Here is a 16,470-nt window from a genome sequence, read left to right as displayed (position 1 = left end):
TTCCGGCTGTCTCTCTCCCTCCCTCCTGATGACTGTCCCTTCCCTTCTGTCTGTGGATCGCTTCAATGGGGACAATGGAATTAGGCCCCCGCTTATGTTTACGAGCTCTTGGCGTGCCAATGTCAACGCGGATTAGTTGTTCACGAATGTTATCAGGCAAAACGTTGCAGGGATGACGGCACGCCATTCATTTTGAAGTCCGTGCTCACAACAAGGTCTGGAGATCATCCCATGTAGATTTCCAGGCGATGAATTCTGGAGAGGGATATTTTGTTGAGTTATTCAGATTAGATTGGATTAGATCAGATTGGACCATCTAGATCAATTATTGGCACTACTAGGTAAAGGTCATTTTTTAAAACTATCCCTTCTTTAAGAAAGAATGAATGTCAAGTGAAAATGAGGCTGAATGAATATAGTTTTTCTTGATCCGTGCACATGGCGACGACGTGTTATCTGCCTTTTATGGATTTATTAAAAATTTCCACCTCGGGTTTTGTAGCCTCGCCTTCCCGATGCGTTTCCCGTAAACTGTCCAAGCCGCTGAACTCCCCGGTCCCACGACAGAGATTCAATAGAGAGTGAGAGGCCTTGCAGATGAGAATGTCAGATTTGTCACACTGATAGCTGACAAAATTACCCATTGCATTAAGATTAACTGTCCCTCTCCCGCATGAGAGACATTCATTTTCACCTTTTTAATTCCCCTTTCTTCTGCTGAGCTAATGATTTAACTTGTCGGACCGCGAGGCCGTTGACAGTCATTGCCATCCGGGACTCTGAGGTGGTCTGACTGACGACGTGTCATGTCTGCTGTCCATCAGAGGTCACTTCACACTTCTTTTTTTTTAAGAGCGCCGTTCTCAGCGTGGTGATCACATTTCAATTCCAGCTAAAACGTAGATTAAAAAGAAGAAAAAAAACCTTCTACTGAGTTCCATGTTATGAAACACCACCTGTATTGAAAAGAAGATCAAAAATACAATCGGACTGCCTTGCAGTGAATCTTTTGTCTAAGTATTTTAAATGGGTTTCCATTATGTTTCATGAACCTGAATGTGACTGTAATCGTCAAGGCGACAACAGGGACAATTTTTGAGTTGCTGTATGGCAGAAGGGAATAACGGTAAAAGTAGCGCTATAATTGATTATCTTTGACACGTCTCTGATGTCGGGGTATCGGCGGATGTACTGCATTGCAATTATGTGCTGACAAGTATTGGCAATATTCTGTCTCCCTTCTTTATGTAAACGAGGCGGGCGCTGGCGTTTTGCATGGGAGCTTTCTTGGGACCCTCAGAGGGATGGTTCAGAGTAAAAAAAAATATGTCAGGAGGTATTCTTAGTGTGCAGGTTTGATTCCCGGCAGACAGCACACTAGAAGATAAAGGAAGAGAGAAAAGAGTTTCATCAAGTTTTGATACGCCCCCTCTCATGGGAACACCCGACATACTGATAATCTGTACCTGTGGCCCATCTGTATGCAAACTGACTCTCACAAAGCCAGTGAATCACAGAGGTATAAAACCCCACTTTTGATTTTATTCTTCTTTATTTATTTTTTACCTCCAGTTGTATTGTTGATTGAACAAGAGTCAGGCCGGTTACAAAGTTCACAGCAGCTCAGCTTCTCTGCCGGCAGAGGAAAACGTAGACAAACAAAGGGAATGAAGATTTTCCAAAGGCTTTGAAGAACTAAGAAGCACACGCTTGTAGATAACCAGAGAGCCGGGAACTGTAGATGGAGTTGGTAGATATGAAAGGTGTTTTAAAAAACACTGGACACAGGATGAGAAGAGAAAATAGATAGGAAGCCGAGGAAGGGAGTACTAAAGCGTGACGAGAGGAGAAACGATGAGGTCCGAATGAAGGCTGAGATTAATGCCCTCCAGTTTATGGGAAACAATTAATGGAGTGGACTACAGAGAGAGAATAAATGAGTTAAAGAGAATGGAGAGATGAACCTTGTGATGAGCACTGATGGTGCAAAGCTGAAAGGGCATTACAAGAAAATAAACCAGAGGAATGATTGCGAGGGAGGGAGAAGGTGGGGGATAAAGAAGGAAAATATGAGGGGAAGAAAAAAACAGTTGGGCTTTTAAAAACAGCAATTGTAGAAGCAATGGGGAGGAAATGGGGGGAGGGGGGGCAGGTGAGGACAAAAAAGGTTGAAGAGGAGGAAGCGGGACAGTTGAAGAACAGGGGGTGGAAGCAGACAAGGGGTGAGAGAGAGAGAGAATTGGGAGGTGGGAAAAAAAGGGAAGGCGGGTGAAGAGATTCAGTTTATTTTATTTTGAGATGGTAAGTGGTTATGGAGGAAAGATGGACGGAGGAGGAAAGGATGCGGAGGGAGGAATAGACAGCGTGCCCCTCAGCAGTCAACACTAATGAAGAAGAATGAGCAGTTTCAGCTGCTTGCTGGACCTGCTACTGACCACACACACACACACACACACACACACTCACAGAGAGAGAGTTTCACACAGACTTTCTCTGACGTGCTCCTCGATCTTTTGACAAAAAGTGCATGAAGCGCAGAAGCAGTCAAACTCCACATGAATAAATATTACAAAGTGTCGAGTAGCTTTCTTTAAGCTAAGCCTAATTAAGGGAACAGTTTCTCCCAATTTCTTCTATTTGTTCGCAGGGAGAACCCGTCTCAGATTAAACACTCGTGCGTGGGGGTTTCACACCAGGCGTCTAAATTAGACTAGGTTGCTTTAATTGGGGCTAAAGTCTTGCAGCGTTTTTATATCTTCCTTCAAAGTGCAGAACTTTTCTACAAAGTTGATGTACCGCGGAGCAGATGGCACTTTTTCTTTTTCTCCTTTGACATTCTATTTGTGGCTGTGCTTTTAACCCAGCGGAGAAAAACAGGGGGGGGGGGGGGGGGGGACTCTAAAAGATAAATAAATACATTTAGAATCTTAGCAAATTGTTCAGTAGTCGTTTTCCACAGTTTTTGCAAAGGCGTTGAATGGATTCAAAAGAGGTCCCCTTCCTTTGGAGGAAATTCGAGGCGTTCTCTTCTGCTCTCAGATGAATGTCTGTTTGTGCCTCATTAGCTGCGACTGCCTTCAGACAAGGAAAAGCTTTAAGGAATAGTCTTTTATTTATTTATTTTTTCCCAGGCAAACTCGCGGTGTTGAGCAAGAGTTGACTCGAGATAGAGATCGAGTCATAGAGTCATAGAGTTATAGAGTTATAGTTAAAGAGTCATAGAGTTATAGAGTTATAGAGTCATATAGTCATAGAGTTATAGCGTTATAGATTCATAGAGTCATGGAGTTATAGAGTCATAGTCATAGAGTTATAGAGTTATAGAGTCATAGAGTCATAGAGTTATAGAGTCAGAGTTATAGAGTCATATAGTCATAGTTATAGAGTTATAGAGTCATAGAGTCATAGTCATAGAGTCATGGAGTTATAGAGTTAGAGCCGCATGGGGATAGAGTGGAGTGACAGAGGTCTGTTGACCAAAGGTTTTATTCCATCCCATTTGGATGCTTGAAAGGGGAATAGTACCAATGCTTGATTTCTTAATTTTGTTTACCAATTGCATACACGCTTATAAAATATTATCAAATCAGTTTTCAACATTTTTTATCAACATTTGTTTTCTGGAATAATCCACTGACAAAAATCCCATCGGCCTTCGGTTGAGGGGATCCGGGCAACGCTGATTTCCTGAGGGTTGGCCTCCAAAGGTCCGACATGTCTGCAATGAAATGAAATAAATAGCCCAAAAACATGCACTCGAGTAGACTTGGATCAGCTCCAGGGGTTGTAGAGGAAAGCCAGTTGGTTTATCTTTGTCTGTATGTTTTTGCTGTCGTCTCTTTAAAAAAACAGAAAAATAGTTTTTATCTATCTTTAATGAATGTGTTTTTATGCCTCTGCTTCTTTAAACCAACACCTTTCATCTCGCTCCTTCGTCTTTCTGCGGCTCTTTTTTTCTTCCTCTTTCCTATTCCTCTCCTCTCGTTGTCTCTTCAGTCTTCTCCTATCTTTTTCCCCTCTCTCTCTCTCTCTCTCTCCCACCTCGTAATGTTCATACTGTTGGCAGTTGTTCCCTCTGTCATCAACCATCAGCGTTGTCCCCTTTCACGGCCGCATTGATCATCGGACAGCCGATACACAACCAATCACCGGCGAGCGTCATTATCGGCTCTCGCTTTCTTTCTTTTCTTCTTCTTCTTTTGTTGCTCGTCTGTCTCGTATTGTTCGCTCTGTGGGTTATATTTTCTAATAAAGCCATTTAGTACTCCGGTGAAATATCAACCTGGTACATTTTAGTATTTAGGTAGTGAATTACATTTTTTAATTTTTTAATGTTCTCTCTCTTAAAGTTTTCTGGGGAAAAAATGGTCAAAGTTAGATGGAAAGCTGAGCGGTTTAAAAGAGAACTGCACCACACACCTTTCACAACCTCACTCTTCGATAGCAGAGAAGTGAAACTTCAAGCAGAAGCACAGAGCATCTGACTGGTACAAGTGTCACTCCACGTGGAACATTCCTTTACCTTTCCTTTCACGTTCCCCATGCTTCCTTCCTACCTTCCTTTTCTCTCGCCCACCTGCCCTCCCCCCCTCCATATTGTACTCTCCCCGTCTTTTGTTGCGTTGCAGTGTTCGATCGAACGGCACATCAGGCCAAATCTCTGTTATCTGCCTCGTGTCCCGCAAAGCTTTCAAGCGAGGGGCAAGTCGGGGGGGGGGGGGGGGTACATCGAGGGAAAAGGGGGATAGAGTCGAGGGCACTTGCAATTGTCCTCCCGAGGGAGGCATTTTTCGACAGCTTTTGTACACCTCGGTGACCTTTCTGAGCGCCACAAGGCCCCCCCCCCCCCCCGCTCCCTTCCCCTCCCCTATTTTCGCATTCTCTGACGGTTCTGGGGGGCGGGGGGGGGGAGGAGGCTCCCGATAATAATTCCCCACAGCCCTGCATTGTGTTCTGTTGAAAGACAGCCCCGGCTGCATGAGCAATTGGCACACTCGGTTGTTTTTCTTTTCCTTTCCCCAGGCGCATTTCACACCAATATTCTGGTGAGCATTGTATCGCCCCCTCTCTGGCGCGCTTAGCGAGAGGTTTTGTTGAACCGGGACCACCAGCTGAGATAAGAGAGGACAGCAGCGGGGCTTTTAGGTGGCTTTTTTTCTTCTTCTCCCCCCCCCCCCCACCGCCTCAAAGCAGCCCGCAACATTATCGGAACAGTCCACTTCATACAAGCTCTCTTTTGTGTCCCGTTGTCACTCAACGTGTCCTTCTACCGCTCCTTTTCCTTGACGAGTCGAGGCCTGCCTCTCCTTTGTGATTGCTTTCCAATTCACACCATGTACCCCCAAAGAGATCGATTTTTTTTCTTCCTCTCCCTTTCGTCCCTTCTTTTCTCTGGACTTTTTTTTAAATACATAAATGCCATCGTGTGTCATTGTTTTTTTCTCGCGCAGAGCTGCGTTGACAAGTTCACTGTCAACTTTGAAATTGCTTCTTTTTTTCATTTTCTTTGTATCCAATACACCTTCTCCCCATTCCTACGTGTCTGCATAAGGATTTGATGATGTATCTTGTTTTCTATCATTTTTAATTGAATAGCTTTGGTTTTATTGATTGTTCTGAAAGAATAATGAACGTATCAATTGGTAATGAAGTTCCGCTGTAGTTGTGGAGGCTGAAGCTGAGTATCGAGTTAGCCTGAAATGAACTTTGTCAGTATATGTTCACCTCCGCCGCCATCCCTCCATCCCTCAGCAGTGGAGTGGTCAGGCCTATCAACCGCAGAGCCTCAGCCATCACTTGGGAGCCCCAATTGCCTGCCAGTCATCAGATAAAATGGATTTCCAATTGAGTTAAGGCTCCGAGGCCGGGTCAGGCAGAATGGAGAACAGGCAGACTTCTGCTGCTCGTCTACCTCACCTGACTTTGTTTGTTGTTAGTTCTTCTTCTTGTTGTTCTTCTTGTTGTTCTTGTTCTTCTTCTTGTTGTTCTTGTTCTTCTTCTTGTTCTTCTTCTTCTTACTGTTCAGGCCCCGTCCCTTCTCTCCCCTCACTCTCTGTCTGATCTGCTGCCACGTTAAATGGAAATAGGCTGGTTGTAAAAGCCCAGATACCGGCGTGTTATCTGGGAGGCAGCGTGGTGAAACCCCAGCAAAACCTCTTAGTGCATGACTGCTTGAACTCGAGATGGATCTTCAATTAAAGCAGCAGGTGGGCAATCCATTAGTTTGTTAGTGGGGGCTGAGATGTGAGGTTTTAACCAGTTTCTTTTCTTTTTCTTTTTCTATACAGTAAAAGTGGACACAGCGTTTTCAGAACCACTCGCAGTGCTAATTGCTTTTGCTTGGACCAAGGTACATTCTCATTCATGATAATTTACACTAGTAGAGGTTACGGACCAAAATTATCCTCAATAATGGCTTCATCGTTAAGGTAATTAATGGGGCAACCATACCAAACCGGTTTCCTGCTGCTCCAATGTGAGGATTTGCTTCCCTTTGCTACATTTTATAAATTGGTAAATGTTATATATATTCACTGGATATATAGTGTCCATGCTGCAGCAATTCAATAGCAGTGTAATATATATATATATATATATATATATTGGTCATATCTAAAACAAATCCATGAATCAGTGTGAGGGCAGCGATACCAATGCAACAGGTAGCACAAATGGAGAAGGTCTTTTGAGAGACTCTCTTTACAAAGCGCATCACAGATTCATGAACAAAGCTCCATTCTCTTGCTCCTCTGGGGTCTCATTCATAACTGTTGCGTATGAACAAAACCGGGCCCTCACGCAAAAGTCGTGATGTATAAAAACAAACTTGACGGAAGAATGTGGGCATGATCATTAAAATGTGTGAAAGAACTGCAGAACAGAGTCATAGTTTCCAATCATCTTCCAATACTGTGCATACATCACCAAGTGTCTTTTTAGTTTTCATAAAGTTGTTGTGAGTAAAGACACACGCTGCTACGACTTTATTCTTTCATGTGTGGTTTATTCCGTAGAGACAGACAAACCAAAAGAGATATCTGATGCGAGTACCAGAGCTCACTGGAGGAACCGCGGTGGCTGTCACACTCTCTGCCTTCTCCAGTCACATCGCCCGTCATCTTCATCACCTGAACATAAAGGAGCAACGTCTGGAAATAGAGGCAGTGACAGCTCTCGCTCCATCCCACCGGTCCCTCGTTGTCGCTCCTAATCATAATGACATAACATGAGTAAATATATATATATTGTATTCACTTATCAAACTTTAAAAAAAAGATATCCAGGGTGGTGGAAAGCACTGATTGTCGCAATCATTTTGAAAGCAATCTGTGTGATTGCTATAAACACTCATAAAAAGGAATAATTAGTAGGGAACGAGTGTCCAGGGATCCCGTCCCCCGCGAGCACTTTGCTCTCTGTGTCAAAGCAATTAATTTCTTCCTCTCTAGTTTATTCACCGCAAAAAAACGGGCTTATTTTGATGCATCAACATTCACACGGTGCTTCGCATTGACCAGTTATGGCTGAATATGTGTTTGTAGAGGCGGAACCAGCTGCACACATTTACACGTTGTTTTGGCTTTTCCAAAAAGGAAATGGATTGCGAGCTTGCATGCGCTCGCAAGGTTTTTATAAATCTGAGTTTTCTTTGGGCTTCCGTGCAGTTTCTCCTTTCAACGTACGCAAACATTGAGGGCTTTTATAATTGAGACCCCTGAAGCTTAAAACATATCACAAGATGTATATACAGGACTGTCTCAGAAAATTAGAATATTGTGATGAAGTTCTTTATTTTCTGTAATGCAATTAAAAAAACAAAAATGTCATGCATTCTGGATTCATTACAAATCAACTGAAATATTGCAAGCCTTTTATTCTTTTAATATTGCTGATTATGGCTTACAGCTTAAGAAAACTCAAATATCCTATCTCTAAATATTAGAATATCATGAAAAAGTATACTAGTAGGGTATTAAACAAATCACTTGAATTGTCTAATTAACTCGAAACACCTGCAAGGGTTTCCTGAGCCTTGACAAACACTCAGCTGTTATAAATCTTTTTTTTTACTTGGTCTGAGGAAATATTAAAATTTTATGAGATAGGATTTTAGAGTTTTCTTAAGCTGTAAAAAATAATCAGCAATATTAAAAGAATAAAAGGCTTGCAATATTTCAGTTGATTTGTAATGAATCCAGAATGCATGACATTTTTGTTTTTTTAATTGCATTACAGAAAATAAAGAACTTTATCACAATATTCTAATTTTCTGAGACAGTCCTGTATATATATATATATATATATATATAATTGTGCCCAGTTGTCTTGGAGATTTGTAGAAAATGGCCATTTACCCCGAGCTCAACTTCCTGTGCACGTTGGCTTTAATGCTGGGGTTTGTAGTTCATTCTCAACCTTGGAAATGACATCTGATCACAAAGGCCATTTTTATATCGGGTATGCTTTTGACAAGGTTTACATTACATCGACTGAAAGCCGACCGGTGATGCACGTAGAAACGAGAACGACAGTCTGAGCAGATACGGAGAATAGATCTGTGCTCAGAGATGTTCATGAATACTCTCTCTGTGTAGCCTTCCACCTTCAAAGTACTCTCATGTCCTTATTCTAGAAAGCAAAAGGATGTTGTATTTGTTTTTATTGTAGTTCTACATATTTGTGGAAGTTTATTTCAAAGCAGATATTTCTGCACTTTAGTTAAACAGCCACAGTGCAAGACGCGAGGGACTCGCTGACACACGGAGGGCCGCTTCTACAGATCAGCAATATTGTTTAGTTGTTGTTTTTAAGGCATTTCTTTGGGCCCTAAACACTTTGCGAACAACCCTCTCCAGCGACATTGTTTTTAATACACAGATTGTGATTCTACCTCCCAGTACTAGAGTGTTCATTCAGGTTAATTTCATCAAATGTTTTTTTTTAAGGAGGTGTGTTCCAAGGTTTGCCTTTGTCATTGTTCCACACCTTAACGCCGCCTACTTCCCCAGTAATGTGAGGAATAGATCAGAAAGGGAAAGACGACGGCGAGAGGAGTGGATGAGAGGGGAACAAATGATATGTCGGGGCAAAAGAGTGAGAAGGGAAGGAGAGGAGAGGAAATCCAAAGGGATGAGATGAGAGGACGGAAGAGGCGGGCCGTATTGATCCGCCTGCTCTGCGAGTCTCTCTGTGGTTTTGATGGTTTGAATTTCACAGCTGGAGGGAACTCTGCGGTGCTTAGAACAGATACCATGCCCTCTACACACACCGACACACACACACACACACACACACACACACACACACACACAGATAAAACAGTAGATACATGCTGTCTGCCCACCTGCCGACTGGATGCTGGTCAATGCACCTCGAGCCTTCCGCCCTCATTTAGCTCAGTGCATCGTTCCACGCGGCTCAGTCAAGGACTTCAGTGCGACCAGGAGTCCTGCTGCCTGCTGCCGTCCAGCCTCTCAAGCCAAGCAGAGCCGAGCCCGGTCGATTTGTGACTGGCACACACACAGATGTTAGTGTTGGCTTTATTGTACCGTAACAAACCAATAGATCTAACTCCTAGTGTTTGTATTTATTTATCTTGATAGAAGAAACAATAAAATGTAAATATCTGCCAGTGTTGCAGACATGCGTTCAACACTTTCACCGTTATAATTATAAAAATGTGCAAAACCAAAGTACTCATTTAGTCTGGAAGCACCTAAATTCATCCTCAGTTTTCCCAAAGCAGTAGATGAAATGGTTACAAGTGCTTTACATTGTAAAAAAAAAAAGGAAGCTTTAATGCAATTAAATCAGACACGGAAGGACATTTCCCAAAGGTACTATTGAAAAAAATAGAAGATGATGACAATAAAAGCAAAGACGTTGAAAAGAAAATGATTACACAATGTGTAACACCTCGCCACAAGCTCCAGAGATATAAGGGGCAGCATTTCACCTCCATTACTGGGTCCATACAATATAAATGTATCGTGATCAGTTAAAAAATGTCAAAAGGCATCCTGGCAACGGGGAGGTCGGGTTAAGTGTGCCAGGTGTTTTCTCTTTCTCTCGTTTCATCCCCTTTGGATTTAATCCAACAAACAAACAAAATCAAAAAGGCAAACAAACGATGGATGGACTGTTGAGCCCTCGTGGCCGCTCTACGTCTTCGTCCTCATGCTGGACCGAGGACAGAGAGGACACCACGGTGGAGCAAGTGGTCTCTGCTGGTCGGCGTGCACCCTTCAGTAGATGTCTCTGCAACAGAATACACTGACGCCATTCACACAACACTCTGCCAGCCTCACATTCTGATGATGATGTTGGTTCATTTTAGAAAAATGTTTGAAAGAAAAAAATGATTGTAGTGGCCATTTGTCTATTAAATCAACAACAAATATAAATTGAAATTGCCACTGACACACCATGGGGTTGTGGTCTACGCAACCAACAGAAAGTATTGTCCATTCAGGATTCTGTTATTCTGATCATTTATTCACCAAAACAAGCAAACAAACAAAAGAACAAACAACTGTTAACGCTGCCTCTCATGCGCTGGTAAAAAAAACATAGGCCACCCCAGTGCATGCTGGTCCTGCTCCTGCCTACCCCTTCATATAATCACAGGGGCCCACAGTGTTGGCCAATTAGTGAACAATCAAAAGACTAAATATATTCAAACAACAATGAATTAAACTTAAACTATCATAAGAAAAAGCTATTCCGACATATCAAAATATCTAACTTGAATAAGCAATATTTAACAATATTACTCGTCAACAAAATAACTAAATACTAATGTCAAATAAATAGCTCCAACGATGATGGCTAGATCCTACACATTGCACCGTTTAATCCAAATAATTATTTTTATTATATATTTTGAGAAGCTATTTACAAGGGAAGCAGCAATTCAGAATTCACGTTGATGTACCGCTAATGGCTGAACCGTGAAGTACTTTAAAGCTAATCAGTAGAAACTTGGTGATGGGAGGCTAAAACAGGGCTGACATGATCTCATGTTGTGGTATTTGTTCAAAACTGAGCTGTTTCGTTGTTTTGGGATTAAACCGGCACTCAAAGAATTATCTAATTGAGATGACATCAAAGCACGAGTGACCTTCCCGAAATCCGGTTGACTGAAAAAAGACCAGATTTTTTTCGATGCCCCTCAGCTGATGAAACATGATTGAACGATCCAGTGCAACCCGCTTTATAAACGAAAGGTCACTGTCAAATATAACACCCAGGTTTCTTGCTGCAGGTTTAACATTGATCGACATCGAAACCAAGAGGTTTTTTCTAAAATAAGGATCGACTTTGGGGGGACCAAGGAGAGTTGTTTCAGATTTGTTTCGGGACATCTAGCACCACCAGTCTACACCCAAGCTCGGGGCTCTTTGGGGCCGTACTGAGGCCCTGTGATGCTTTCAGTGCAATTATAATGTCAGCATGCTGACATGCGCTTCATCACAGCATGCTGATTTGCCCTCTTCACCATCCGAGTTGCATGCTAACATTAACAAATTAGCAGTGAGCAAAAAAGTACAATCGAGACTGACGCGAAGGTCATTAGTTTAGCAGGTATTTAAACAATATTTAAAGTAATGGACAACGTAAATGATGTGACCTGATGATGGTGCCAAATAAAAAGTCGGAGAACCACCAAAGTTATTACAACTCTCGGTTCTGGGGGGGGGCACATGAATCTCCACCAAATGTCATGGCCAACCTTGCAATAGAGTTGTTGAGACAATTAATTCAAAACGGAAAATGTCAAACTCATAATGGCGCGAGAGGAAAAGTCAGGGGATCATCAAAGTCATGACAATTTGTCATCCGGGGACCATTAATGTCCGCGCAAACCTTCGCGGCAATTCATCCAATATTTGTAGAGATATTCCAGTCCATCCCAAAGCGTTGGACCTGACATCGGTACCCTTGGCATTAGCAACAGTAGTGGGACGTGTCTGACATCTCAGCTCCGAAAAGAACAGTGATCTTGATAGAGCCACACTTCTGCTCCATTGGATAAAGACTGTTACTGATTAATGACAACATTAAGTCTGATACAATAGGGGTCAAACAAACTGCGCAGGAAATGAAAAAGAGATGGAGGGACACATCAGGACACACAAATGGCAAAAAGAATGAACCCGAGCCACCCCAACTTGTGAAGAGTGGAGTTGCAGCCTGCAGCGACTTCACAGTTTGTTGAACGTTAAGTAGGGTGATCAGATTTGAGTTTGTGAAAAAGAGGACACTTCGTCTCGGGGGGGGGGGGGATTAAACAACTCTCTTGTTCTGCCTGTTTTGATAATATTCGTGTATCTGGCAACCCTGAGATCGGTCGACCAATGACTGTTCTCTCTACAGTCAGAGCTCGTGCAAGAAGGTGGAACGTAAGGGAGATATCATTTCCAAAAATTGTAAGGGGTAAAAACTAGTTTGTGAAAGACCCAGAGAAACACAAATATCCGACGAAGCAAAATCCCGGACGTTTTTGGAATCCCTGCCGGACACATTTTTTAGGTCTCAAAAAGAGGACATGTCTGGGGAAAAGAGGACGTCTGGCCGCCCTAACGTTAGGTTCAATTTTCAGTTTATGAACCACAAGATCCCCACACACACAGACACACACACATTTGTTTTTTTGATACACACACACATTTGTTTTTTTGATACAATATGTGGCAGCTGTCTCCAATTTGGCCTCGGCTGCTGGCTGGTTGTTAATCAGTCAGCTGCTCTGACTGATTGGCAATCAGTCAGCAGCCGACGCTGCTCATATAAAAGTGCAGCAGAGCTGGAGTTGAAAGGAAAGAGTGAGCAGAGGAGCCGTCGTGCGGTCTGCCGTGCTGTGAAGCAAATAAAGTATATTCTTGAATCGAATCATGGTGTTGGTGGCAAATCCTTGGTGCTTTATGGGGAAACCCACGGGTGACGGCTATGGAAGTGTCACACAATACAATCAGACATTGTCATGATAATTATTGTTCCTCTTTCTGAGAATCTGTCTCTAGCTATGTACCAGACAATATTTTACCGACTTTGTGTATCTTTAACTATGCTGATGGGTTAATGAGGGGTTAATTGATCCGATGTGAGGTCCTGGGACATGTCGTATGTGCACAGATTGTAAAGCCCTCTGAGACAAATTCATAATTTGTGATATTGGGCGATACAAAATAAACTTAAATTAAATTGAATTAATGGTGATTGGTTGATCCAACCCCTTCGCCCTAGACCGAAACATCTTGACAATTTTTGGATGGATTGCCAAAACAAGGAGGAGCAGTTGGTGACCCCCAACATGAGGTTGGAATATCTGCTTCTTGGTGACATGTCTTGACTGGCGGACGGATGTCCACAGAGATGCACGATGTCCAGGGGACAAATTCAATTCAATTCAGTTTATTTGTATAGCCCATCTCACAAATTAAAAATTTGCCTTGAAGGGCTTAACAATCTGTACACATAGACATCCCTGTCCCAGAACCTCACATTGGATCAGGAAAAACTCCCAAACAACCCTTTCACGGAGAAAAAAGGGAAGAAATTAACAAATCTTTAGTGATGGATGTCATATAGTGCCACAAGCAAGTCAATGTTCTCACTATCAACTTCTACTAGATTGGCACTCAAACATTCCAGAAAGGTTCCTGGCTACAAGATGATGTATCCTCATGACCTCATGACCTCACCGCACTTTTCCTTCCACAACACCTCGTGGTTGACTTGAACAATAGAGATCTCTCGATGTATTTGTGGTGTGCTCAGTCTGTGACATGTTATTTTGGTTTCAGCAGATTAAATATGAATCCCATTCTGGCACAACCCTTCCTGTAGCTCGTCCCGTCCGTGCTGTTGTGAAGCCTGCCTTTCAGCGACCGAGAGTTTTCTTCACAAACTCCCATCGCCACAATTTACTCGACCTCAGTAAATCCAGTGGAATTATAATTGCACTCTCTTGACATGTTTCCACAAATCATTTGCAGGATCCTCCCTGAGAGGAATATGTAAGAGAGGCTGAATGTCGGGAGCTGAATGCATCAATCACATCTGCATCTGAAGAAACAAACGGACTACGTAGTCAGGGTTGAGTCTTTCCTTGGTAATCGGTTTATATAATCACAGCTAGGAGCCATCGTTTTAGATATTGGCTTTCTTGAAACACATAAATAATAAATAATAAGGCTTCAAAGAAATCGCTGCCCTTCTCATTGAAGGCCAATCCCTTACATCCATGAGCGTCCACTTCTTATCTATATAATGGGATATGTTCCATTGGGACTGCTAACGAGGTATATCACCGAGCTTTTATCAATCTTTATGACATCTTCAACTCCAGGGTTATCCAAATCGGTCTACATGCTGCCAAAAGCACTACTCCCGTTGGCTGGTTATCCCCTTGGCTTGATATGCCGTCTCTCTCTCTCTCTCTCTCTCTCAGGAACGTCTTGCCAGGATTTCGTGGTGTCAATTGATTAAAGCCAGTTCCCTCCCAGTATTTAAGATGAGGTCGTACACTGCAGCTTGGAACACGGTGTCAGACCTGTTTGGTGCTCTCAGGGTGATGAAGTGCTGGGGTTCCAAGGACCGCATTGATCTTCGGTTGGAAGATGTGAGCTTGCACTGCTTGAATCAGTTGCACAGAGCTGTTTTCAAGTTAGTAGGCTATAGCGCTCTTGGAGGTCTTTGCATCTCCCGCACATGAACTGAATGTGGGGGTGTTCAGAAAGCATGAATGAGAATGTACCTACATTTATATTTGCAATGGGTTTCGAGTAGAGCTCATGCATAATAACGGCCGGGCCACACTGCCTGCGTGAGCTCCGAAGTTTGCAATTCGTAATGGCCGATTAATTTCATTTCCAATGTTATTTTGGACAGAAAAGGTTAGAGTGTGTGCTCTTTTGTTCGTAAAAATAATGAATCCAGGATTAAATTTAAAGGGTTAAAGTCTACAGAAAAATATTAGAGAGCTGCTTTGCGGGATTACTTTGGGAGAACATTAAATGGCACTTTCATTTAGATTTTCCTTTTGAAAGCAATTATCCATTCCACTAAAAGAAAAAAAAACGCAGTGAGAGTATTTTTCAAAAGCCTAAACGCCAACAAACACAGATCCATCTTTCCCTCAATACATTTAGACTTTGGACCGAGACAATCACAGAAAGGAGGACCGAGCGCCCGGTCGCTCGCTCTGAGTGTAGAGAGCGTGACAGAGAGACGGGAAGAGAGGAAGGTGGACTTAACACAACATATTTCTTTAAGTTATTAGTAATAACAATTTGAAAGTCCATTCCCAAACTTCTTCATTGGTAAAAAAGAAATCCATCAGGGGGAACAGTCTTATAAAAATTGCAACGACAAACAAACGCAGACCGCATCAACAAACGAGTTTACAAGTTGAAAAAAGTTCTCAATGGTTGCAGCGTGAAAAGGCCTCTGAGGAAGCGACGCGGACACTCGACAGGTTCTCCCCTCTCCATTACTGAGATAATCCCTACTATCAGCGGCTCTGACCTTCAGTTGTGTTCAGGTGCAGCTGGGAAAGTATGCACAAGGCATGGCGGCTGCTTGCTCCTAAGAGCATCTCAAAGGTCGGAGGGTGTGGCAAGAGTGCATATGGACTAATTGTCTATTCTTTTTTTTTCTTTTTTTCCTCTTCTCTCAGAACCTGCTGGTCAACCACGGAGGATGAGGAAAAGGTCATCGGACGTCGGCTTTTACTTTGGCACTAAGAGCGGCACTCGCCGCGTTCCCGTTTTAAGATTATGAGAGAGTGGCTTTTCTGTTCGCATGCATTGTTTTAAAAACACTCATGATGGTATTTATCTGCGGTGTCATCCAGTAGAGGGTGCGCTGTTGTTTTTTTGCACTGCTACATTTTACAAGGACGCTTTCCTGATGCGCTTTCAATTCCCGTCATTCACATGTTCAGGCGAAAGGGTTTCTAGGACGTGGGCTGTAGAGATCCATCCAGGGTCAGTCCTCCATTTTCTGAAATTCAGTTCAGGTGCGAGATGAATTCGAGTGCATCGGGACCATCCTGGTTTTGTTGACTGACTGAAAAAAATAGAAGCGATTGACTTTTATTGTTTTTAAATTGCGTGTTTTTTCCCCCCCAACAACACTGGAGTAAAAGCTCAGGTAATCCTGGCCATGTGCAAAATACATCAGACCTGTAGTGTATGAATTTATTAAACGTTTCATTCATATCCTGTGACGATCTTGTTTGTGTCTTCATTTTGACTCTTTTTCTTCCGGACTACTCAACCATGTGTTTATTTTGTAAACACTTATATTTACATTTATTTTATTATATATTCATTTTCATTTTAAAGCTAAGAGCATCACATTTTTCGAAGGGATTAATTGTGGTCCTTCAAGAGAAATGTGTTATTTCTTCTCACTGATGACAAATTAAAAGAAATGTTAAGTTTTAGTGTTGGGCAGCACAGGGCG

At 42.5% G+C, this 16,470-nt stretch overlaps 1 protein-coding gene across 4 annotated transcripts in view; it reads left to right on the top strand.

Moving 5' to 3' along the window:
* The window catches only part of chchd6a (coiled-coil-helix-coiled-coil-helix domain containing 6a), an 84,256-nt gene extending 68,025 nt beyond the window's left edge, over window positions 1-16,231 (top strand). For 2 of the 4 annotated variants that reach the window (XM_056422679.1, XM_056422678.1), the window contains one exon: window positions 15,680-16,231. In XM_056422679.1, the coding sequence (XP_056278654.1) occupies window positions 15,680-15,706 (27 nt within the window). In that variant the 3' untranslated portion in view covers window positions 15,707-16,231. Of the gene's footprint in view, window positions 1-6,287; window positions 6,350-7,013; window positions 7,297-15,679 lie in introns of those variants that run through there. The other 2 variants (XR_008832796.1, XR_008832797.1) reach the window with 2 other exon arrangements.
* The last annotated feature ends 239 nt before the right edge of the window (window positions 16,232-16,470 follow it).

This window comes from Pseudoliparis swirei, chromosome 9 (genome assembly GCF_029220125.1).
Source record: "Pseudoliparis swirei isolate HS2019 ecotype Mariana Trench chromosome 9, NWPU_hadal_v1, whole genome shotgun sequence".
NCBI lineage: Eukaryota > Metazoa > Chordata > Actinopteri > Perciformes > Liparidae > Pseudoliparis > Pseudoliparis swirei.
This window is presented reverse-complemented; position numbering and strand designations above follow the sequence as displayed.